This window comes from Lissotriton helveticus, chromosome 5_1, assembly GCF_964261635.1.
Source record: "Lissotriton helveticus chromosome 5_1, aLisHel1.1, whole genome shotgun sequence".
NCBI lineage: Eukaryota > Metazoa > Chordata > Amphibia > Caudata > Salamandridae > Lissotriton > Lissotriton helveticus.
Genome location: NC_136065.1, coordinates 1,775,389,661 through 1,775,416,130, shown reverse-complemented (window position 1 = coordinate 1,775,416,130; position 26,470 = coordinate 1,775,389,661). Strand labels below are relative to the sequence as shown.

The window sequence follows — 26,470 nt, the reverse complement described above, 5'->3', positions numbered from 1 at the left end:
CCTCAAATGGGGGGGCCACTAGGGGCTCCCGCCCTTATCGCTCCATCTCCTTATTTCACCCATCCACAACCTCCTGGGTCACAGGGGTCGGAATGACGGGACGGAGGTGAGCGGCCGGGAAACAATAAGATCCTTCAAGTCAATAGGAACGTTATACATCACCAGTCAGTTGGTCGTCTGCATGTCATCAGGAGAGAGACGCCAGATTGAGGTTGATGTTGCATGGAAATAGCGACTCAGGAAGGTTCAGACAAGGGTGAATGGGAGCGCGAGCGGTGCCGGGCAGCCACTTCACGTGAGGATGATCTTCAACAAGGAATCTATATGATCACTCGCCCATGCACCCTACGCTACATAGGGATGACATATCGCAAGGTAAAACAGAGAATATGCGAACCCAGGAGCAACGTCAAATGCAAAAGAAATACCACAAAAATGAGTAACCATTACATCGAAGCAAAACACACAGTGGATGATCTACACTGGATAATTCTGGAAACACTCACAACAAAAAATCACAATGCAGAGAAAGTATTGTTCGAAAAGGAGCGCTTTAAATATTCCTCGGCTTGTTGAGGGTGTAAAAAAAAAGTGTTGGCGGCCTCTGTGGTGAATCCGTAGCTTCGCGGGGTAGAGCATCGCGTACTGGATACTGCGAGTTTGGAGCGGTTTCTTTACCGCGAGGAATTTCCGCCGAGCATCTTGCACCGCTTGGGTGAAATCCGGATAAAATGACAATATTGTATTTTCGAAACGCACCTCACCTTTCTCTCTCGCCAGGCGTAGCAGGGTATCCCGGTCGCGGTAATTAAGGAATTTCATGATGATCGGCCGTGGTGTCGCTCCCGGAGGAGGTTTGGGCGCCAGGGAGCAATGGGCACGCTCAATAACCAATTGCGCCGAGAAAGACTCACGTCCAAAGAGATCACTTAATAGGCGTTCCATGTAGTCTTCCAATCGTCCAGTGTTGGTGGATTCCTCCAGACCTAGCATACGGACACTGTTTCTTCGAGAGCGCGCCTCCAACTCCTCGTTCTTTTCAGCTATGACCCTCAACAATTTATCCATTTGTGCCATTTGTTTTTGATTAGAGGTAGCGCCATCCTCTAGATCAGAGACTCTTTGTTCAGCTTCTTTAAGGCGTTTTTCATGTCCATCCAATTTCGCCACTACATTATCTAGCCTATGGTCCATTGAGTCAATTTTGGAATCAATTGAGGTGAGGCTTTGTTGCATGGTGACAAGGAGGGTTTTCCAGCTTTCCTCCCTTGTTTCGGGCGGCTCATCGTCACTCTGGGTTTTAGAGTTGGCGCTCGTTGTCTTGCGTCCATCGAACAGTAGTTTGGACTGTCTGGGTTCCGTTTTGCCCATTGCGGCTGATCGGGCGGCGCGGGGGTGCGATGAAGTAGGGGAGAGGGAGGCCCGTGCACCACCACCCAGCTGTTTGCGCAGTTCCAGTTCGAGAAAGTAGTGGGTAGAAGTACACCCAAGTTAGGTCCTTTGGGCGGCGGCGGCACAGCACCCTCCCAGCCTCCGTGCTGGTGGGGGGAACAGACGGGAGGGGGGGGCGGACCCCCGAACGGTCCTCTCACACCGTCCCCCTCCAATTAATGCGGTCAGTTCCAGCGCCACTCACAGCCCCCCGTCGACGTGCCCTCCGGCAGCGCCAGCGACCATGCGAGTATGTTCCACACAGGAGGATATCCAGGGACAGTGCAGAGCAGCGTATCTCAAGATCCAAATGATAGCGGCAAGGCAAGACCAGGCCAGCCCACGGCGCCCCACGGATCCAATACAGCAGGGGGTACTGGGCTGTCAGTTTAGGCTAGGCCCGCGAGTACGTTCATATGCCGTCTCCAAAATGGCGGCTACAGGGTATGTATGTGGGGAAGGCGGCCCAACGGGATCATGCCGTCTGCAGACAATGGCTGGCCAGGAGATGGTGTCCGAGACAGTCTCAGGCAGGTACAGCGAGGAGAAGCTCAGGGACCTGGGTAATGCATGGGTGTGGAGGACGATGGTCAAAGCTTCTTTCACCTCGGCGCCACAAGCAGTTCGGTGTTCACCGTCCCCGCCGCGCCCAGGCAACGACACAGCTAGCCCCCCACCACTGTTAGGGCGACAGTGGGGGTCCCCTCGGGCCTGCAGGTTCTTCCCACGTCGCCAAAAGAAGCCAGGAGCTGCCGACGGGGGGTGGAGGGGGGAGGGCGGCAGAGTCCTACCAGCAGGCGTCCAGCGCCACAGGACCGGGGGGTCCGCACATCCAGCGAGGAAGCGCCTCTTCCGAGGCCGAGGGTCGCGAGCAGCGTCGGATCTGCTCCGTGCAGCGGCCTGCAGGGCCATGCAGCACCGGTCTCACGTAGGTCCCCAGTCCGCTCGGCAGGTCCGCTAGCACAGCCACCTTCTCCCGCGGCAATTTCGCCCACCGATTGTGGGCTCGCCGTAACAGCTACCGGCTCAGGATTTTCACCGAGGAAGCAGCTCGGTCTCACCAACACGTCGGTGGCGGTTGTGGACTCAATTAGAAGGCAGGATGGGGTTTATGATGTTATTTATCCCCGGCAGGGCGAGAGCTCTACACCAGAGCGCCCATGCCGGTCTAGCGCCACCTAGCGCCCCCCATGCCGGTGATCCTTTCAACAGCATTCCGTAGATCCTGACGGAGTAACATAACGTCAGACCCACAGCCCCAATCTTGGCGTCCAGCATGTCCCTTGAGTGCGTTATGGCCGGAAGCAATGCTGCATTGTCGGGCACCACGTTGTGCGGCCCTCCACCGCCTGCCGCCTGGCCCGCCTCTGTAAATTTGTCGAGGGTCCCCTGCTTAGAGTGTCCAGCACCGGCAGCACCCTGTGTCATTGTGCCTGTATATGATATGCGTGGCAACGGGGCTCCTCACTGCGACACCCGTCAGCGTCCACACACCGGAAATCCGCGGGGCCAATATGGAAGGCTGTGGGCCAGATCTCCACCTCCAATAGGGGACCCTACACCTGCCTGTGCACTATGGCCCGAGCCGACCACCGACGCACACCCTTAAGTGTCCGGATCTCCGCCCCCCGGGACCAGAGCGCATGGACAGCCACGCCAGATCACTGCAGCCGTCACACCCCCAATCACCGCAGCCCGATGAGGCCGCCGAGCGCCCAAAAGCAGGGTCACCACTACTCCACCGGAGAGCCAGGCAGGATATATGGAAGGGGGGGGGAATCGAGCGGGCGCCATCACCCCCGGCGCTAAAGCCCCACACCCCTCTGCAACCAACTCGCCACCGCCGGCCAGGTCAGTGCAATGAGCCCACGGCCCCCAAGCTCCAGCCAGTCGTCGTAGCGGGCCGCACAGGATCCCCCGGGGGCGGCACACACAGTCCCCCAGCTCCGCCAACTGCGGATGTGGTGGATCGCTCCAAAGTCTGATGGGGGGGGGCGGAACCAGCACCTCAGGCCCAGGCCATCCCTGCGTAGCCGCCCCAATCCTCCTCTCAGCGCTTGTGTGAGTCTCAGCGCGCCACCCGGGAGATCAAAGATGGCCATCGTACCCACCAGGCCGCTTACAGAGTCTTGCACGCCCACAGCAGGCGCTGCCTCAGGCCCACAATGTCAAAGGCTCCACAGTGAAGCCGCTAGCACAGAATCCACATGTATTAGGGCCAAGACATAGCCCCGCAGCGGGTCAAGCATCCAAGATGGCCGCTGTCCTCTAAGGGGCCGGTCGGCCCTTCGTGTCTGCCTCCCCGGCACCTCCACGGCCGGCCCAGGTATTCAGGACCTCTGCGGGAGGCCCAGAAGCGCGGCGATCCGCCTCGCACTTCAGCGGCCAGGGCCTTCCCACGACAGGGGAGCAGGAAGGGCTCCGCGGCACTCCGGCACCCCGCCGCCGGCTCGATAGTCACGGCCTCGGCCAGGCGCGACACTACAGGCCCCGGCTCCAGTCTCCCGGGCGCGCACCAGGCCTCACCTCCGCCTCGAACCGTCGTACAGCGCTCCGGGAACCCCCACATATAACAGAGGGCCACCTACGGATAGCGCTGGGTCTCCGATGACAGCAGGTCGAAGAAGCACGCTCAGGGCAGGATGTTTGTAAGGATATTAGTGAGGCTGGCCGGAGCGAACCTAAAACACTGCCACCATCGCTGCCGGCCAAGCCACGCCCCCAATTTTTTGGCACTTTTAAAGTGGTTGGAGTGTTTCACTTGATGTCTGACTGCTTCTTCTACCTGATCCTGGAGTTTTTGGCCAGTTTTGCCCACTCTTTTGTTGAATATGCTAGCCTTGTTCTACAAGTGCCCTGAGTGTGCCAGGAAGACGGCAAAGTCAGACCCTCACAGGGTGTGTATCCTCTGTCTCCCCTCCTCTCATGTCCCTGAAGACTGTGAGATTTGCCAACAATTCTCCAGGAGGACCTGAAGGACAGAGAGTAGATCCATCTCCAAAGACTGGAGCTCAGGAGACAGCAGGACCAAGGTGGGTCTGTATGGAGGGACTTCGTCCTCTGCCCGTGCTTCGGCCTCTGAGGGGCTCCCCATCCAAGACAAGGCCAGGAAACGGCACAGATCTCAGTCGACGTCGATAGCCTTGACGTCGGCGTCGAGGGGGTTGACCACCATCTGCTCCCCGTCGTCCCAGGGCTCTGGGGACCGACGTCGAGACCTCGGATGAGGTCGACGTCGAGGACTGCGTCGACGTTGAGACACCATAGACGTCGAGAGGGTTCCGGGAGACACCGGCGCTCGCCGTCGAGGCGACACCGCCGTTCATCGTCGAGGTCGACGTCGAGGAGGAGAGACTCGACGTCGATACGTTAGACGTCAAAAAAGAGGTCGACGTCGAGGAGGCTTCAAGGGGCAGGACTGTGTCCCATGACTCGGTAGTCACCCTGTCCCCTGCATCCACGAGCCCGCGGTCGCGGCGGCACCGGCGCTAGTCTAAGAAGAGATCGGCCTCTAGAACATCCTCGTCAAGGCCTGCACAGAGGAAGAAGAGAAGAGTGGTGCAGTCTGTGGACTCTGATTATTCTCAGACCTACTTGCCTTCTAGGCTCAGGACGCCTACGCCTCCTCCGTTGCCTAAGGATCCTCCTCCTCCTCTGTTGCCTAAGGATCCTCCTCCTCCTCCATTGCCTAAGGATCCTCCTCGTAATCCTACTCCTCCGCCTCATCTTCCTCCTCCTCCTCCTCCTCCACCACCACCGCCTCCTCCACGGTCTGTATCATTGCCGCGCCTTCCATCACTGCCTAAGGGGCCTCCACAACCTAGGCTTCCGGTTCAGCCTCTGCGGCTTCCCCCTCCAAGACGGCCAGTGGATCGCCCTAGGCCTAGGAGATCAAGGTCATGGTCCAGGCGGAGACACCGTTCAAGGAGTGACCCTCGCTCTTCAACAAGGTCCAGACACCGTCACCGGAGGGACAGGTCCCGTCACACGGACTCTTCCAGTGCCCGCGACTACTCACTCACCTTATCGGATTCACCACTTACATGGGTGTCACCGGTGAATGACATCGTGTCGTTCCAAGAGGTGTTGTTGAGAGAGGACGGCGAAGCTGGGAATTACGCTGACGGTCCCCACACCTTCTACGTCAGTGATTTTCGAGACCCTGCACAAGAGGCAGTTATCTCGGCCCTTGTTGCCCTAGGTGCCAGGGCTGGAGGAGCCGGCTATAGAGCTCTTCCTGACTCCGGCGTCGACGAAATCTGCTCCTTCCCGGCTGCAGAAAAAATACAGACCCCCAGACTTCGATCTGGCGTTCCTTAGATCGGACCCGGTGCCGGATTCAGTGATGGTCACGGCAGCTAGGAAGCAGCACGCTACTGCCCCGTTCTCTACGGTGCCTTCGGACTAGGAGAGCCGTATGATGGATTCGGCGGGGAGAAAGGTGTGTGGTACGGCAGCGACGTCAATGAAAGCCGCTAGTGCCACGGCTCTCCTGGGTTGGTATGACCGGTGTTTATGGGACTCCCTGGCGGCTTATGGATATTGCCACAGGATTAATCTGAGGCGTCATGCCTGGTTGCGCCTGACTTCGCTAAAACCGGAGGCGTAGCAGAGAGTCGCCAACCTGCCGTTCTCTGGTGCTACGCTATTTGGAAAGCATGCGGATGAGGAGATGGCCCGCATGAAGGCGGAGGCTGGAAACCTGACGGCCGTCGGGTTAGAAAAGCCGCAAGAGAAGAAGACCTTCCGCCCCTTCCAGAGACGTTTTGGTGCTCAGGGCAGAGGGCAAGCTTGTCAAGCTGGGCAGCACCAACACCAGCAGCAGCAGTACCAGCGGCTCCCATTCCAGAAACGCCAGAGGGGTAGAGGCGGCCAGCAGTCCTCTTCGACGCATAAAGGCCCGGCCGGGTCTAGTCCCTGAGGTGCTACTTCCCCCTCGTCCGTTACCCGCTCCGGTGGGGGGAAGCATACAACATTACTTGGCAGAGTGGAGAAAAATTACTCAGGACAAGTAGGTGCTGAATATTGTTTGCAATGGATACAGTCTTCGTTTCGTTAGCCCGCCTCCAGCTATTCCACTGGTTTGCTCACAGTTCCAACTGCGCGAGCTCCAGGTGGAGGCGGATACCCTGTTAAGAAAGAGGGCGATAGAAGACGTCCCTTTTTCTCAAAGGGGAAAGGGTCTTTACTCTCGGTTCTTCCTCGTGCGCAAGAAGGACAAGAACGAGTTCAGGCCCATTTTAGATTTGCGACAAGCAAACAAATGGATACGCAGGGAAAAGTTTTGCATGCTGTCTTTGCACCAGATTTATCCTCAGCTGCAAAAGGGAGACTGGCTTTGCGCAATAGATCTGCTAGATGCGTACTTCCATGTGCCCATTGCACGGAAACACCGGACGTTTCTGCGATTTCTGGTCGGCACCAATCACTATCAGTACACCGTACTACCGTTTGGACTGAAGTCTGCACCCAGGACGTTTTCAAATTGCATGGCAGTGATGGCAGCGCACCTGCGAAAGAACAAGGTGTTCGTCTACCCGTACCTGGACGGCTGGTTGATCAAAGCCTCCACCTTCCAGGAAGCGCAACTGCACTTCAACAGGACGGCCGTTCTCTTGAACCAGGTGGGATTGCACATAAACATGTCTAAGTCTGTTCCGACGCCTGTCCAGTGCCTACAGTACTTGGGAGCCTCCATCGATACTCTTTCAGTAAGCGTGTCTCCTTCGGAGGAGAGGTGCTTATCGATCCTTCGGAAGGCTCAGGCTCTCATAGCTGTTCCATCTACAACAGTGAGGACGGTGTCTTCTCTACTGGGGTCGATGGCCTTTTGCATCTTCCTCACGCCACACGCAGGCCTACACATGAAGCAGTTGCAGGAATGTCTGGAGGATCTGTGGGACCAGAAGCGAGGGAGCTGGGACGACAGGAGCAAGCTGTCCCTCCACGCTCAACAGTCCCGGAGATGGTGGTGCTCTGCAGATAATCTCTTCAAGGGGGTCCCATTCCACAAGGACATTCCCACTCAGACTGTCGTCACGGATGCTTCTCTCCACGGCTGGGGAGCGCATTCAGACCATCTACAGATCCAGGGAACGTGGTCCCCGGCGGAATCCACGTATCACATCAATTTTCTGGAACTCAGAGCTGTGCACTTGGCACTGAAGGCCTTTCATCCGTCCTTCCACACCAACTCCTTGCTTGTGCAGACGGACAATACGACCACAATGTATTACCTCAACAAGCAGGGGGGCTCGAGATCGCGCACACTGTCGCAGGAAGCTCAGGCGATCTGGCACTGGCTACTAGCCAGAGGACTGACGATAATGGCTACTCATCTGCCAGGTGTGCAGAATGCTCAGGCGGACGCACTCAGCAGGCTGGTGCAAGAAAACCACTAGTGGGTTCTAAACGACGAAGTGCTAGGAGACATCTTCGACATGTGGGGCACTCCGGACGTAGATCTGTTCGCCACCGCCGAAAACAGAAAATGCCGAGACTTCGTCTCCAGGTATTACCAAGCGGGTGACCCTGGGGAACGCGCTATGGATCAGCTGGTCGAACAGCTTTCTGTACGCTTTTCCACCCATTCCCCTGATTCCGGCGGTGCTCATCAAGCTGTCTCAATCCAGAGCACGGATGATCCTCATTGCTCCAGAGTGGCCCGACAGTGGTGGTTCATGGAGTGGTGAAGCAGGTCCGTGGTGGTTCACAGACCTGCTTCACCGGTCTTCTCTACCCCTCATGTGGTTGCCGTGTCGGCCGGACCTTCTCACGAAGTTCGGGGGCAGATGGTGCTCACCAACCTCTCATCGTTGAGTTTGGCGGCATGGCTCCTGAGATAGTGCAATAATGACACCTGAATCTGCCTGAGGATTGCATGAACATTCTCAAAGAGGCTAAGCGGCCTTCTACTAGGACGTCTTATGCCTACAAGTGGAAGAGGTTCTGCATATGGTGTACTTCCAAGAACTATGATCCGACGACTTACAAGGAAGATGTTGTCCTTCCATATCTCTTGCATTTGGCTCAATCTATTAAGGTTCACCTCGCAGCGTTAACTGCATACAGGAAATGTCCTTCACAGACTTCCTTCTTCCAGGTCCCTGTGATTAAGGATTTTTTGGAAGGATTGAAGAAAGTGTTCCCTCCTTTTCGGAGTCCTTCGCCTTCCTGGGAGTTGAATGTGTTGCTGTCCAGATTGATGAAGGATCCTTTTGAACCCAGTCATAAGGCTTCACTGCAGCACTTATCGTGGAAGGCGGCTTTCCTTGTGGCCATTACATCGGCCCGAAGGGTGAGTGAGATTCAGGCATTATGTTGTCAAGAACCTTATACTGTTTTTCATGCTGCTATGGTTGTTATGCGTACTCACCCTAAGTTCCTTCCTAAGGTGATCTCTGATATTCATGTTAATCAGACTATAACTTTACCTACGTTTTTCCAGAATCTTTCCACTCCAGTGGAAAGATCTCTTCATTCCCTGGATGTGAGAAGGGTATTGAAATTCTATCTGGATAAGCCCAAGGACATTCGTAGGTCAGACCAACTGTTTGTCAACTAGGGGTCGGTCAGGACTGGTCTAGCTACCTCGAAGCAATCCATCTCTAGGTGGATTGTGTCCTGTATCCAGTTATGTTACCAGAAGGCTAATAAGACCTTAGGAGGTAAGCCTAAGGCTCAATCCACCAGGGGCAAAGCGGCTACAACGGCTTTGCTACGTAATGTTCCCATTGCAGAGATCTGCAGGGCTACCACGTGGAAGTCGGTCCATACCTTTTCTAAGCATTACTGTCTGGACTCTGATGCCAGAGCAGATGCTCAGGTGGGGCAGGCTTCGTTAAGAAATCTGTTTGCACAGTAATGGTGTTGTCTTTTTCTCCACCTCCGCCTAGATTGTTGGGATGGGCTTGCCACTAGATTGTGACTATACACAGAGATCCCCTACTACAGAAGGAGTAGTTTCTTACCTGTAACTCCAGTTCTGTAGTAGGGGTATCTCTGTTATAGTCATAAGCGCCCGCCCTCCTCCCCGGTGGAGAACATGGTACTGTAATGTATGCTACAGGCCTTTCTTTATACACCTTCAAAAAGAACTGAAAGTAAAAGGAATTTGCTGTGCATCATGGGATACCGAGGGTCTCTGGAGAGTTCCTTAAAGGCACGGTACATCTTTTGCAGACACATAATGGTAGCCTATGGGGGCTTGTCTGTCCATCCCTTCCTCTCTATCATTCCAAGGATTTTGTGAAGGGGAAGTTTCTCTATGGGTGTAACTTAACAGACTGTGTTACATGTGATGTTGGTGGAATTTCCTTTGCATTTCTAGTTGAAGTACTGGACAATGTAGCCTTGCAGGTATAGGCTGCATTATTGTCTTTAATTTTCTCTTAAGTGTCTATGCAGGACTGCACTGAGGACAAATTAAGAGATTATTTTTGATTGCTCCGGGGTCCACGCACATGGGCGGGACTATTCCCTAGATTATAACAGAGATACCCCTACTACAGAACTGGAGTTACAGGTAAGAAACTACTCCTTATAGTTTGGTGGTGAGGAGAGGAAATTGAGGTGTATAATGTGAAAGTAATGCTAACTTGTGTAGGAAGCTTCCTCTTTATATGATATATCAAAATGAAATATATATATATATATATATATATATATATATATATATATATATATATATATATATATATATATATATATATATATATATATATATATATTCACTGAACAAACCATAGGTTTCACACCAGTTATAGTTAGCTGAACATTTTACTCATACAAAACCATTGAAATTCCCACGTTATAGTTAGTTGGACTCACTATAACTCACTGCTGATGATGTCACATATTACATCATTCATGACATGGTCAGTGACATCACTGATGACATCACTGATGACATCTCAAATGACATCACTGATGACATCACTGATGACATCATCCAGTGAATGTGTGTTTCTGAAAAGTAAAAATATGTTATATATATATTGAAGAATGAGTGTATGTAAGAGTGTCTGGATGAAGGATTTAGTAGGTGCGTGACTGACTGTATGAGTGAGTGATTAAATGTGTCTTACTGAATGCATTGGTTAGTGACTAAACTATCTGAATGTGTGCATCAGTATGTCTGTTGTTGTGTAAGCTGCTGCATGTGTTGATCAGTAGCTATATGAGTGGTTATATGGGTTATTGATTGGTTGCCCAAATATTTGTGTGTGAGGCTGAGTGTGTGTGTGGGTGGCTGGGAGGTGTGTGACTTTGTGCATATATGTGTGAGCAGTTGATTCACTTGGTATATGGGTTCAAGAGTGCATGTGGAAAGAGCTGTATGGGTGGTTGACTGTGTGCATGGCTGTGTTGGTGAGTGAATGGCTATCTAGTAAGTACATATGTAAAACACAGTGCATGTGAGAGTTGGCATATATAAATGACTATACATGAGAGCCTGTGATTGCGTAAGTGACTGTATGGATCAATGCGTACTTGTATCAATGATTGTAAAAGAGAGTAAGTATGTGTTAGTATATGTTTGAATAAGTAAGGTTTAGTGTGTAAAACGGTGTAGTTGAGGAAATGGGAGTGTGATTGATTCTTTGCATAACTGACTAGGTGTGTGAGTAACTCTGTGGATGAGTGTCAGCGTGTGAGTGTCTGTATAGGTGTATGAGTGGATATGATAGTGTTCTATTGATGAGTGACTGTATGTATGAGTGATTGTATGGGTGAATGAGTGGATGTGTGTGTAGACCTAGAAATCAGTGAGTGCGTATGTAGTTACTGGTATTGGTGAGTCAATAATTTCAGGAATGGTAGTTTGTATTTAACACTGGGTGTATCAAAGGTTAGATTAGAGTGTGAGAAGGTGCATCGTATTATCACATGGATGATGTCATCAGTGATGTCATTTGAGATGTCATCAGTGATGTCATCAGTGATGTCATCAGTGATGTCACTGACCATGTCATGAATGATGTAATATGTGACATCATCAGCAGTGGATTGCGGGCGCGCGAGTTATAGTGAGTCCAACTAACTATAACGTGGGAATTTCAATGGTTTTGTATGAGTAAAATGTTCAGCTAACTATAACTGGTGTGAAACCTATGGTTTTTTCAGTGAATTTCAAAGGTTTTTTAAATGCTAATTCCTAACTATAACGTTTGTGAGACCTATAGTTTTTTTAAAAGCTAATTCCTTTGTATATCGACTTTGTAACCTACGATTTTTTTTTTATGAGCTGTTTTTTACAACTATTATATATATATATATTTTTTTAAATTATTTGTTCAATGTATATATATTTTTTTTATCATTTTTTCCTGGTGCACTCAGGGTGCGCGCACCGGTAAGCTCTCCCGAGAGCGCAGAGAGAGCGCTATTTCTGCGTTCGTAAAAAGAAATATGTATGAAAACGAAATATTAATGCAAGACATTCTGTACCATACTTATAAAGCAGTATTTTTGATTTTCCGAATGAAAATGATTTTGCATTTCCCTAAAGCTACCAAAACGTCACTCAGGCGCGCGCCGCGTAAGCGCCCCCGGAAGCGCCTACGTTCGCGCCGCGTAAGCGCCCCCGAAAGTGCTCCGGTGCGTAAAATTGTTATTTTAAGGTCACATGACTTGACGCACCTACGCTACGTAGGTGCGTCAAGTCATGTGACCTTAAAATAACAATTTTCATTGGTTGCTAACAGATTTTTTTTCCGAAGAATGAAAACCCCACCCTTTTCCTTCACTTCTTCTTTCACTTTGGTGAGAGCAAGACCTCTTTTTTTCTGTGCTAACAATCTGTGGATAGAATGGCTGCCAGAGCATCCAGAAGCAGTGAGGAGTCAGATGGTTTCATAGATAAAGAGACTCCTCAGCCGAAGGTGAAAGAACATTTCATTTGGAAATTTTTTGATATACCTGAGGGACTTAAAAAAGTAAATGCTCCAAAGGTGGAGTGTAAGATCTGCCATACTGTACTTTCCCGAGGAGACCCCAGAAGGAAGTACAGTTTTGGTAATTCTACTATGATTCGGCACGTCCAGAGGAGGCACCCCCAGAACTATGCCCGGGAGAGTGTCAGGGCTCTGGCACGAGAGGCTCCAAGGGATGGTGCCTCTATCTTCAACTGGAGGAGCAACTGCATCGGTGAGGGGGCGACCAGAACAGTTGATCCCAAATATTCAGCCTGTTTTTAATGAGGACTCAATCAAATGCAAACATTGTGATGCACTACTTTGTTACGGGGGACAAAGTATTTTGATCAGTGCTCGAGCAATAGAGAACCACCGCTGCCGTCCCCAGCCCTAATTTTGATTTTTTTTTTCTCTCCTGTTGAGCAGTTTGCCATTCCCTGTTTTTGTTTTGTTGAGAAAAAAACGAAAAAAGAAGGGAAAAAAAAGTTCTTTTCAGAACTACTTCCAATTCTCAAAAAAGAGCTGTATTCTTAAAAAAATGAAAAAGAGTAAGTGGAGTGGAGTGAGAGAGAAGATGAAAATGAGTGAGAAAGCAAAGAAAGGGATGAGAGGGGAAGGGAAGTGAAGTAGGGGGACTGAAAGAAAGTGAGTGTGGGTAAGGAGAGTGAGGAGAAGCAGAGTGAACATGGGGAATGAGGATAAGTGAAGAAAATGTAGTAAAGGAACGGGGGTGTGGAAGGGTAAGAAAAGAGCACTAATGTTTAGGAAAGAGTGGCGATACAGACTGGATAAAGACAAGTGAGTGTGAGACAAGGTGAGTAAGGGAGTGAAGAGACAGAGAAAGTGAAAGAAAAAGTGAGAGTAGAAGACTGTGGGCGTTATTTATGAGGCCATGCGTCACTTTTACACCGTCGGTGCGTCACTTTTTGTGACGCACCAGTGATGTAAAAATTGCACCTTGTTGAGTCATATTTACAAAGTGACGCATCTAGGTAGATGCGTCACTTTGTAAACCCCTGCGCCACATTATACCTGCGCCAGGTATAATGTATGCAAGGGGGCGTATTGACGCAAGGAAGGGTCGTAGAAGTGACGCAGTGAAATCCATGAGATTTCACTGCGTCACTTTTAGGACGCCGTTGCGTCAAAATCTTACGCCTGCCTCACAGCAGGCGTAGGACTGACGCAGGCCCTTTCACATGGGGCTTGCCCCATGTGAAAGGATGCATTGCTGGAGTTGCGTCACTTTTGTGACACACTCCAGCAATGCGTCACTTTTGCGCTTAGATACGTCAGAAATACTGACGTATCTGTAACTCCTTGCGACATGATGCGTCTTACAATAAATATGACGCATCAGGAATGTCGCAAGGAGAGCGCACTGAGAAGTGATGCATCGCTGCTTTCACGCATCGATGCGTCATTTCTCATAAATGAGGCCCTGAGTGAGAGAGGAAAGAAACATAATTGAGGGAGTGTGGCTGTGTTATAGGGAGTGAGTGTGATAGAAGAGGAGTGACAGACTAAGGGGTCAGAGAGAATGAGGCTAACAGAGAGAGAAAGAGGGAAGGGGAGTGTAGAACTAAAAGGACAGACGGAGTAAGAGAAGGAGTTAAAGAAGTAGAGTAAGGAGAGTAAGGGAAGGGAAAACAGTGAAAGAGCGAAGGATGGGAAGAGAGAGGAAGGAAAGTAAAGGAGAAGGTCTGAAAGAAGGTGAGTGTAGGAGTATGGCTCAGTAATAGGGAGTGAGCGTGATAGAAGAGGAGTGAGAGACTAAGAGGACGGAGAGAATGGGGTAACGGAGAGAGAGTGAGAAAAGGGGAGTGAGTAAGTTAGAGGACAGAGGGATTGACAGAAGCAGTAACTGAGGTGCAGTAAGGGGGAGTAAGGGAAGGGAAAAGAGTGAAGGATGGGAAAAGAGAGGAAGGAAAGTAAAGGAGAAGGTCTGAAAGAAGGTGAGTGTAGGAGTATGGCTGAGTTATAGGGAGTGAGCGTGATAGAAAAGGAGTGAGAGATTAAGAGGACAGAGAGAATGAGGCTAACCGAGAGAATGAGAAAAGGGGAGTGTACAAGTAAGAGGACAGAAGGAGTAAGAGAAGGAGTTAATGAAGTGGAGTAAGAAACTGCACATTTTAATTGGTTGTACTTTTGAACACTTTAAAAGTCACATAACATTCACCCATCCCCCCAGTGCTCATTCCGCTGTTACCATGATAACTCCCTCCACACCCAGCACACAGTTCAGAAGTTCATCATACTATGTTGCAAAAAAAAAGGCAGCAAGGGTTTTTGACCACTCAATGTACCAGCTAATCATGTGCAATGTTTCTTGAAATGACTTTTCCTCAACCATTGAAATGACTTCTTTCAAAAAACAAAAGCATGCACCCTAGTTTTCAGTGGAGAATGTTAAGAAAGCACCAATCATTTTTTGTTTTTCAACTGCACTGAATCTCAACCACTTTTTTACATAACTCCTACTTTCAAACTGCCATTTGATTTCCACAACTCATCTGAATACAAGCACATCTACCTTCAAGATGCCAAAAGTCTGGTTTGTGGGTCACAGCTTTGTCCACTGGAGTCAAAAATACGCAGCTAACAGAGGTATTTACAACCTTGATTTACCAAATGTGGACATTGTATGGATTGGACAGAGAGGATCGAGAACTCACCAATTGATACCATTGGTAAAATCCTTTATGCATCTACCACACCCTGACCTCATAATTGTGCACTGTGGTGGCAATGACCTGGGCACTTTGACTGGGGTAGGTCTGGAAATGCTTTTAAAGGACATCTTTGGGCAATTGATGTCACTTTTTCCAAAAACTTCCTTGGTATTTTCTAATATATGCCAAAGGCAAAAATGGAACTGGTCCAACCAATTTTGTCCACAGACTGAGAAAGCAAGGAAACATGTGAATAAATCTGTTTCTGCTTTCCTCACAGACTATGGTATGGGTTCCATTTTCCACAACAACTTGCGTTACAACATGCAAGACATCTATAGGAGAGATGGTGTGCATTTTACAGATGAGGGGAATAGAGTTTTCCTCTTGAATATAAGACTCTGCATTGGTACCTACTTGTAGGCACAAAAACACCCACATAACACAACAGCTCTTTTCAGAGCTACCCTACCTCTAAGCACTCTAAATAATTTTTTTACTATCATTTTTTACACTGTTTTTCACTGTGGTGCGCTCAGGGTGCGAGTACCGGAGAGCGCACCTGGGAGCGCACCCGGCGCTTACCCCGCAAAATTTAAAAAAAAAAAAAAAGTTTTTTTTGCCCTTCAGGGTCCTTCTAGGCCTCCCTCAGAAAACCTAGGGGGTCAGGATGTGTCTGCTCTGTCCCCTTTTAATTATATCCCCCTTTCTTTTTCACCTCTTGTGTCTCGATTCTACCGAGACACAAGATGGCGGACTCTCCGGACTGTTTAGAATGTTGACACACACCCGACAGCCAATCAGCTTTCCGCTCGCGCATTCCCGTAGCGCACCGGGTGCGCTCCCCGGTACGCGCACCTGTGAGCGCTCGGAGCACGCCTATAGATATATATGTGTATTTGAACTTAATTTTCAAAAAAACCACTGGAGCAATTTTCACCAAATATAGCAAAGGCACATCTGCGTACCAGTCCCTATAATTTTGCCAAGTTTGGCGTAATTCCGTTCAGCGGTTCGGGCTGTAGACTTGTCAGACCGTCCTATGGAAATTAACATGGGGAAAACACGTTTTGGGACCCCCCTTTTTTCTCAGCCCCCACTTCACGAATCCCCCCGAAACTTTCAGGGAAGGAGCGCAGCAGAGCTGGCCAAAATTTTGGAAAATTACACACAAATTCCTCAAGCGGCGCCAGAGTTATTCCCAATAGAATGTTGCGGATTTCCTATGGTAGCCAATCCTAACTATAACTACCTACTGGCGACCGCCAGTAGGTAATATATATATATATATATATATATATATATATATATATATGTATATATATATATATGTCATGCAAAGAGTTCAGGGGTTCTCTTATAAATGGACAGCAGAACGTGTCGGAGAGTTCACTGCTGGCAAAACCAGGTGGACTCAGTCTCTGGAGGGCTGGGGAACCATGGTCACACTGTTGGCCCACTTCCACTCCTTCTTGGAGCGACTGGTGCAGTAGTGTATGCAGGTGTCGTGTTTTTGCGGTCACGATAGTCCACTTAAGGAGTCTTTATTTGCCGGCAGGGTGCAAGGAAGCAGGTCCGGCTCTTTTCTGGAGGTCTTGGTTCTTGGGTGATGTGCTGGCAGGTCTCCCAGGCTTTGGGGAATCAGCAGCTGCAGGACAAGTCGTCTTTTGGTGCAATTGGCGAAGTCAGCAGGCAGGCCAGCAGGGTTGGCGCCAAATCAGTTGCAGGGTCTTCTGTTCTTGCAGTTGCGACTCTTCACTTCCGTCTTGTTCTTTCAGGTCGACAGGATCTCTTTCTCTGGTGCCAGAGTCTCACCTAAATATTGAATTTATGGGTGTTCGGAGAGTGTAGGGTAGCTGCCAATGTGCTTCTGCACCTTGTGGTCACTATACCCCTATATGACCGCTTCCTTAAGGAAGTGGCATAACTCTGTCCTAAAATTCCTAAGTTTGACATCACAAAGATGGCCATTTCTGAAAATTTGGATGCATTTCAGATTAGGCCGCCTTAGGGGTGGTACTAGCCTGGGGTTGGCACACCTACCTGACTAGCTAATATTCCCACCTATCCAGGTGCCTAAGGGCTCTGGACAAAGGGAATCGGCTTCCTCTCCTGTGAGAGGAGCCAGATTTGCATTTTTAAGGTGGGCCTTCTTTGAAGCTCCCTTGCCTTGGAACTCCAAGCAACAGATCAGCCTGAGGGAGGGTGTGTGAATACCTTCTTCTCATGCAGGCTTTGTTCCTGACCTCCTGAGAGAAGAGGCCCTCACCCTGAGAGTTCAGAAATCTGTCTTGGGTGGCAGGCTGGCAGAGACCAGCAACCAACACACCAGGGCCCGGTAGGTTTTCAGGGGGCACCTCTAAGGTGCCCTCTGGGTGCATGTACTCGCAAGTTCACCACTGGATTTAGGGTGGGTTTGGGAATACAAGATGTTTGATACCAAATATCCCTATTATTAGTGAAGCCATCATGTAGCTGGGGATCTTGTTTTCAGCAGTGTCCAGCACATGGATTAAAAAGACTCCCCTGATCACTTGTACTAGCAGCAATGGAACTGACCAGCAGAGGGGCATATCTGCTCATGCAGACATGTCCTCATGTATAATATTAGACACCATGCAGGAGGGGTGACTTACATATATATCATACAGTGTTAGGGGACATAGTACATAGGAATGTGTGTCATGTTGTGTTTTCACTTTTGTCTACACCAAAACAGGCAGCCTCCAATGGCAGCCCTCATGAGTTTGGTGAGGGGTCACTTAGGGTGGCGCAATCCATGCTGCAGACCTAGGAGACCCTCTTTAGTACCTCAGACATTAGGTAACAGGGGTACCATTTACTACGGACTTACAGAGAGTGCCAAAGGTATTCCCAAATTGGGAATACAACTGTACAGTTTTGGGGGAAAGGAATCTGGCACTGTGGTCCTGGTTAGCAGGAGCCCAGTGCACTTCTAGTAGAAATCACATCATGTACCAGTTAAAGTGGGGTTGACCATGTCAAAAAGGAACACTTTCCTACACTGAGAGAGGGATTGGGTAGATGAGTTATGGGCATGACGTGACGGATTGGACATGGCCTTACTTTCAGAGCGTCTTTGAGATTTCAGAACCCCAATCCTGCAGTGCTCATTGGTTCATTCTAATGGGGTCAATATGAGGTTTCTGGGGCTGCTTCCTGTGAAAGGGGTAGATTTTTTCTCCATGAGTTGAGGCATCAAACCTCCAGAACGATTCCCATTAGTTGCCTAGGTACATTGAATGTGACTTCCCCTTACTTGATGAGCTTTATGTTGGTCTCTGTGCACACAATAAAGCCGCTAAGACTATCCTGGTACCACCTTGCTGCAGTGCCAGTTTTCCAGGGTATAATCATTTCTCAGAGTTCAGGTTCCTGGTGGATCAGGTGGAGAAGTGTGGCTCAGGGGTTAGAGGCAGCAGACCCGGAAGCTGAGATCGGTCCTGGACCAGGGTTCAATTCCCCGCCTCGGCGGGTTTTGGGCTAAAAATTCCACAGACTCGATAATTCTCGCCCCCGGTGCCTCCTCGACTCACGGGTTCACACTCTGCGACTCTGGGCAATAGCTTGCTTAATCTCCACAACGGCCCCTCGCGGCGGGATGCCTGACTTTCACCTTGTGGATACCCTGCTATCTCACAGGGGAATACCAGGAAGGGTTCCCAAAGCAAGCGCCGGGAAACCCACTGCGGGTAGCTGTGCGCTATATAAACTCAACTACATTTACATTACATTTACATTCCTCTTTCGTTTGGCAACACTCAGTGCTCATCCCCTGTATCATGTGCTCTGTTGTAAGTGGCTCTTCTGGTTTAGACTTGATGTATTGTACCTCCATTTGTGATGCCTGTACTTCTACTAACGTTCTGCAACTTGCCCTGATCTTCTTAGTTCTCACACCCCCCATTCGTTCTCTCAGGCTTATTCCTGGATGCCTCTCAGCCGATGACCTTGCCAGAGCCGTCAATCAACAGTTCTGTTCCGAGTCAATTTTAGCTGTCATCTGATGCTCTGTGACATTATGCCATTGGAGGAGGATGCAGTCATCCCACGCTCTGCAGTATCTTCATTAAACTTACCAGAAAGAAAGCCAGCATTTTGTTCCCCATCATACGCTGTTTCCTATTAGGTGACACCACTGCACCAATGGTCTTTCTTTCAGACACCAATAGTCTCTTTAAGGATGCTCAGACGGGAGCCTACCAGAGAGATGTCTACCATGTTTGAACCCTCATGTTCCTCGGACGTGCGGCATCTGGTCCTGAGCCCCACAAACCAGTGGTTTTTGGGCATGTACCTTAAGGCTATTATGCCGGGACAGATGTGGTGAATTCTCTAACCTACAGTGGTTTAGCTTGAACATACTGAACAGCCAAATTTACTGGTTCAGTATTACACCATTATCCTTTTCACACACGTGTTATCTCATGCTTTTTCACGTTCATTGCACCTATTTATTGCAGTAGCTATACTATTGACCCTGAAGAAGGCTGTGACACTATTCTAGGCCCCTTGGCCGAAACATGTTGATCTAGTATTTACACAGATGCCTCTAATGTCTGCACCTGCGTTACCTGCTATTCACTGTTTTTAATCCTGACACCGGGTAGCTGAATAAAGTTGCAGCATAGCTATCCCTGTAGCCAGTTTTAACCACTCACGTTTTAGCACTGCACCTTTTCTAGAGACACAAGGCACATATAGGGTTTTAGGAGGCACGGCCCTTTTCTCAATGAAAACATCTCAGAGCTCCTCCCTCGCAGCGAGGGGGTTGTAGCCCACGTGGAGACTAGGTCTTTCACACAAGGAGGCATCCCTATGATGAAGTATGACACCTCTTTTGTGTGAGGGTAACCATCCTTTACAGGGAAATCCCCCTCAGAGTGGCATAGTACACCCAGTAATGACCTCCCTCCGACTCTGGACCCGTTGCCTTTTATGTGATATGAATAGTTAGTGGGGAGTTGGCTCACCAGGTCCTGAAATCTCCTACAGCCCCCTTGTGTGATTGCTTCTTTGGCCCCTAGCCATGATCCTTTAAACTTAATTTGCAGACGTTGCTTTCCTAAGCCTTTGCCTTTTTTTTTAATACCATATGGCTTATAATGTTTCAACTATTTTCATAAATGTCCATCGTTTAGAAGTGTTTTGAGCAGTTCCAAGGCATCAGTTCAAGGGTTTGCAAGCACCATCTGGGTGATATAGCTGATGTCCAGGAGTCTGTCCTATTAAGAGCTCTGAATGGGTCTTCTATTTTGAATTCAGTTGTTGGCATCTTGCAATAAATTCAAAGTGCATGGATGTTGTAAGGTTATCCCTTACAGGATGCATATCTCTCTGTGGGACATAATTAAGCTGGAGGTCTGCTGTTTACAAAAATGGTTCCTTAATGTTTGTTGTCCAGAAATTATTTACAATCTCTGATATTGGTGTTAAACTACATACATATTCGTTCAACTGTGATATAGCGGTAATATACATAATTAACATTTAGTATATTTAATTCAATGTAGTAAATGTATATCAATTCAGAACATACACTATTGGACATTCTGATTTGGGAACTGATATGGCTCCTTGGCAGATCATCAGGCTCATTGTCTGTCATCACAATTCAGTTCCTCATGAGTTTGATAGCTCAATGCATCTTGATCTTTGGCTTGTACAAGCTGGCGTTCCCCAATTCTTCCTAGATACCACCTGAATGCAGAAACATGGCTACTTTATTAGGGTAACACTGTCTTAACTAACAATTGAGGACTATTGGAAAGTTAGAAAACATTTAATTGGAGTCTCAGTATAATGTGAAGGAGGTGGCTTGGGAAGCACTAAATGGGCAGATTGTTGGTGAATGTTATTCCATTGTGTGCTTGCAAACACTAACCTTTTTGTTTCTTTGCAGATGATGAAAACTATGAGGTGAGCAGTGATGAAGAGGATCTTCCTTTCAAGTGCTTCATTTGCAGAGGGTCCTTCAAGAACCCAGTTATCACAAAGTGAGTTGCTTTGGTCTCAAAGCTGGAGGTAATCTGTGTTTTTGCCACAAGAAATGTCCTAACATTGTGCGCACTGATTTAAATTTGTTAAAGATTACTGAAAGGATATAATGGCCTTGTGAGATACTTTGCTGCTTGTGCCATTAGATAGGAAACAGACAAAGTGATGTAACATTAAGGAGGTTGTCCATGTGACCAAGGGAAGAAGGTTTAAGATATTGTACCCTCATTTTCTTTTAAAGCTGGAGAAAGGAGCAAGACAAGCTCATAAATTAGGTCTCTGCAGAGAATGACACTGCTCAAGATATTCGCCCCAACCCCTGATATGTAGACTCTGTTGTACTAAGCAACTCACACTCTGAATAATATAGGTTTGTGACACAAGTTGCGGTTTGGTACATGTTTCAGATAGGATGTCATCCTACACCCCTCGTCTACATTATACCAATGTTTCAGTGTTATTTTATTTTTAGTATTACATATCTGTACCGTATGACAATTATATTGCTTGTTAATTCAGTAGCCTTTTTTACTACCATCACATGTATCCCCTTTTGCCCCAGTATTGGAACTTTCATAGATTCCCATGCTTTTGTGTCATTCCCCGTCGTCTGAATGGGAGTCTCGGTAACAAAAATCACATAGCAGTAGGCACAAAAGAGAAAGAAAAAGGCCTAGGCCTCATTCCCTTTTGTAGCCCATCACTCTCTATGTGTAAAAGAGACCAAACTTAGGCATCAGCCAATCAGAAGAGCCTCACCCCTTAGAACCCTCCTGAAGGAACATCAGAGCCTCAGATTTTCCACCGCACGTTGTGCTTAGGGAGTCTCCTTTGAGCTCTGCTCAATCTACTCTTCAGGAGTTTATTCTTTAACATTTTTCTTCAGTTTTCTCTTCAGTTTGTCTGCTGATCCTTCCAGGATGTCTGACAAGAAGAAAGCCCTTTTCAAGCCATGTTCCACCTGTGGTTAGAAAAGGCTTTTCATTGAGGATAAGCATAAGGATTGCATCTACTGCCTCTATCCTGACCACAAGGCTGCGGACTGTAAGATCTGCCGCACCTTTTCAACTAAGACCCTCCGGGACCGTGAGGGTAGGCTTCTGACAAGGCTCCAGAAGTTGAAATCAAGGAAGGATACTGTCTCCAGTGACGGTGAGGATTCGGCATCGGCATCTTCCTCAAGAAGGTCAGTGAAAAGGGGTAGGGGTGCCCCTTCTTCTGTGGAGCGTCCTTCTAAGGCCTCAAAAAAGACCCCCAGTGAGTCTGAGAGCCAGGGTCCAGGCAAATCTCCTCACCAAGGTGAAAAGGAGAGGGTAGGACCATCTACGCCTTCTGAAGGGTTGAAGGCTGATCCAGCCTTCAAGAAGCCCTCTTCCCATTCTTCTGACAGAAGTTCCAAGTCATCGACGAAGAAATTGAAACAGAAGCTGAAACTGGTTCCGTCGACGGGCTCATCGACGGGACAATCGACGACGGAATCGTCGACGACAGATACAGCAGCGTCGACGAGGGACTCCCCGACGACGGCATCGTCGACGAGGGCGTCGACGACAACCGCATCGTTGACGAGGGTGTCGACGACGACCGACGACGAGTGTCGACAACGAGGTCGACGACGACAGTGTCGTCGACGAGAGCCTCGACGACAGCAACATTGACGACGACGGCTGGGATGTCGACAGTCTCATCGTCGACGGCATCGACGACGCCCATCTCGTCGAGTGTTTTTGTGTCGACGACACATACTCCGTCGACGAAGCCGACGACAGCTGCATTCTCAATTCCTTCGTCGACAGGACCGTCGCGATTTTGTCATCGGAAAAGAGGATCACAATTTCCATGACCAGGATTACCCCGGACAAGACATCTCCCAGGAGGGTAACCCCTTTTCCTCCAGCTCTACTGTTCGATGAGGATGAGTCCGAAGAGGAGGATCAGGACTCATATGGCTATGCCAACAGCCCCTCTCAACTGCTGGTTAAATGCCAGGAAACGGACTCGGACGGAGGATATGACCAAGAGGAGGGCTATGAACGTATTGCTGCCCAACCACAGCAATACTCTGGTCCAGAGAGGGTTACTGTACCATCATCTTTTATACAGGACCTGCATAAAATGCTGCAAGACTATAAGTCTAAGGCTGCACAGCCTGCTCCAGCTCCTGTGGCGCACGGCATGCCTGTCATGGCACCGGCCTCAACGGCTTTTCCTGTATCACCACCTCAGGTGTCTCTTCAGTCACTGACATCGACTCAACTGGAGCCTTCCAGACCTGCTGACACTCATGATCATTCCTCTGATGAGGATCATGATTCGGAGGGTAGAGATGATCAGGCCTCTGAGTGGGATGATTACGTCATTCCGGACCCTCCATCTCAAGGTCTAGATCCGGTGGATTCTCCACCTGCAGATATCGGAGGTTTTCATCAGCTGATGGAAAGAGCGACTGGAAGATTCAAACTGACAATGCCTGCGGTGTCCTCCGAGTGTTTCTTGTACGATTTCAAGGAACCTTACAGAAGAACGACAAGATCCATTCCAATAGTTCAACATCTCTGGGATGAGGGCCTTAAGGCTATGAAAAATCCAGCGACGGTGGTCCCTGTGATACCGCGTCTAGATAAGAAGTACGAGGCGCCTGATGATGGTCCAGCTGCCTTGACAGGCCACCCGAAACCGGACTCAGTAATTTCCCAGGCAGCGCAGAGAAAATCCCGCAACCCCTCTGCTCCTTTCACAACTTCTACGGACAAAGAGGGAAGGAGATTGGACAATGCCGGCAAGAGATTCTCGTCCATGGCGAGTCTTCTTGTGCGGGCAGCTAATGCCCTAGCAATATTAGGCAGATATGACCGTCAGCTTTGGTGTGTTGTCGCACCGTTCCTGGACCAGCTACCTCCAGAAGCGAAAGCAGAATCAAGGAAGGTCTTGCAAGAGGGGGAGGCGACATCGATGGAGGTCATTGACTGTGCCATGGACATTGCCACAACGGCATTTCGTTCTTTGGCGGAAGCTGCGGTCCTTCGTCGCCAGGGGTGGCTGAAGTCAACCTGGTTTCGACCCGAGATCCAAAATAAAGTCCTGGATCTTTCATTTGATGGAGAGGCACTGTTCGGGAAACTGATTGATGACACTCTCCAAGACTTTAAAAAGGACACTGAAACCGCAAGATCCTTGGGTACGCTCCAGTACCGTAGAACACCTTTTAAAGGATCCAGGGGTAAGAGTACGATTTACAGAGGCTCTTACCAACAGCAAAGATACTCTTCCTATGGTTCAAGTTCACAGCAGTACCGCCAGCCTTACCAACAAAGGCAGTGCCAATCCTCCAATTACTCAAGGCCTAACAACAGAGGAAAGCAGGCTCGCCAGGGACGCGATGCGTCCAAGCGCCAATAGCGGCCTCCTACTGGACCCTCCTGCAAGAAGTCATCAGTTGGAGGCAGGGTATCAAAATACCTTCAGAATTGGTCCAAGATAACATCGGACCGTTGGGTGCTCAACATCATTCGAAAGGGCCATACCTTGGAATTCACCCAAATCCCACCAACAAAGCCCCCTGCAGCCGTTCCATTGAAACATCTACGTCTTCTGAGGCTCGAAGTTCATCAAATGCTCCTTAAGGGATATATATATAGCCGGTTCCCTCCGACCAAAGAGGAGAGGGATTCTATTCCAGGTTCTTTCTGGTCAGGAAGACGTTAGAGAAATGGCGCCCCATTCTAGATCTCAGGGAGCTCAACACCTATCTCATCGCCCTATCTTTCCGGATGGTTTCCCTTCAAGACATCCTGAGGTTGATCAATCCGGGGGATTTCATGGCCACTCTCGATCTCGAGGATGCATACTTTCATGTACCGATTCACCCAGCACACAGAAGGTTTCTACGGTTTACAGTAGCCAAGAGCCACTTTCAGTTCAGGGTTTTACCCTTTGGTCTTCGCTCAGCCCCGAGGATTTTCACAAAGGTGCTGGCGCCGGTAGCGGCATTCCTACGAAGACATAATTTTCAAGTCTTCCCTTACCTGGACGACTGGTTGCTGAAGGCTTCGTCCAGGGAAGCAGCGCAGGACGCGGTTCAGGCTTGTACAAACCTATTTCGCAATCTGGGACTCACGTTAAACAAGGACAAATCATCTCTGGTTCCATCCAGGACGGCACGAATCCTGGGAGCCATCCTGGACTCAAAACTCTCAAAAGCTTTTCCAACCCTAGAAAGGCGGAGAAAACTTCAAACCATGACTCTGGACCTACGAAAAAGGTGTCTTTCAGAACGCCGCTACAATCTCTGCTAGGGGTAATTTCATCATGCATACCCCTGATTCCTCACTGCAGGCTGCGAATGTAGCCTCTTCAGGAACAATCGGACATCCAATGGAAACAGGTGCACGGATCATTTGACGACAAGGTGTCTGTCACCCCGACAATGCAGAGAGCGGCCCTGTGGTGGACAGACCAAAGCAACTTGTCCCAAGGTCTATCCTTCGTAAACGATCCGTCTCCTCATGTAGTGACAACGGATGCGTCGTTGGATGGTTGGGGAGCAGTGATGCAGGACCTGCATGTCAGTGGCCATTGGTCTGCTCACGATCAACAGCTCCACATCAATCTACTGGTGCTCAGAGCGATAAAACTGGGTCTTCAAGCTTTTCTCCCAAGTCTAGGAGGTTCACAAGTTCTCATAAGGACGGACAACACCACGGCCATGTTTATGTGAACAAGGAGGGAGGAACCAGATCTCTCCCGTTGTCACAGGAAGCTCAGGAAATCTTGGAATGGGCTATCCTTCACGGAATGTCACTACAGGCAGAACACTTGCCAGGGGTTTTGAACGAGAATGCCGACAGACTGAGCAGGTTATCATCAGTCAGTCACGAGTGGGAGCAAAACCAACAAGTTCTAGAAGAGGTATTCGGCCAGTGGGGCACACCGGCGATGGATCTCTTTGCCACGCTGTCCAACAAAAAATGCCAGTCCTATGTAAGCAGGCTTCACCACCGCGGATCATTGGGGCTTTCGATAGCCTGGTCAAGAACATTTGTCTACGCCTTTCCCCCCATCCCACTGATCCCAAGACTGATCAGGAAGTTCAAGGTGGAACCTTGCAGGATGATCCTGATAGCCCCTGCTTGGCCGAGACAGTTCTGGTACACGGAGCTCCATCTGTTGTCGCTAGCTCCGCCTCTTCCCTTGAGGCTTGTTCCAGACCTATTCACAATGTCAGAAGGACAGGTTTGGCATCCGGATCCACAGTCATTACACCGGACAGCATGGCTCCTGAGCAGCGAGAATTTATGAATCTCCCCATCTCGACCGAAATTAAAGAAGTCCTCTCCCAAGCGAGAGCCCCTTCCACAAACAAGACGTACCGCCTCAAATGGAAGAGATTTTGCATTTGGTGCAGGAGAGAGAAGATTGACCCTTTTTCTTCAA

The 26,470-nt window shown here is 49.3% G+C and overlaps 1 protein-coding gene across 1 annotated transcript in view; it reads left to right on the top strand.

Moving 5' to 3' along the window:
• LOC144755797 (E3 ubiquitin-protein ligase RNF113A-like) overlaps positions 1–26,470 on the top strand; it is a 361,545-nt gene that overhangs the window by 268,046 nt on the left and 67,029 nt on the right. Inside the window, exon 8 of the mRNA XM_078645059.1 lies at positions 20,943–21,036. Coding sequence (XP_078501185.1) covers positions 20,943–21,036 — 94 coding nt within the window. The remainder of the gene's footprint in view (positions 1–20,942; positions 21,037–26,470) is intronic.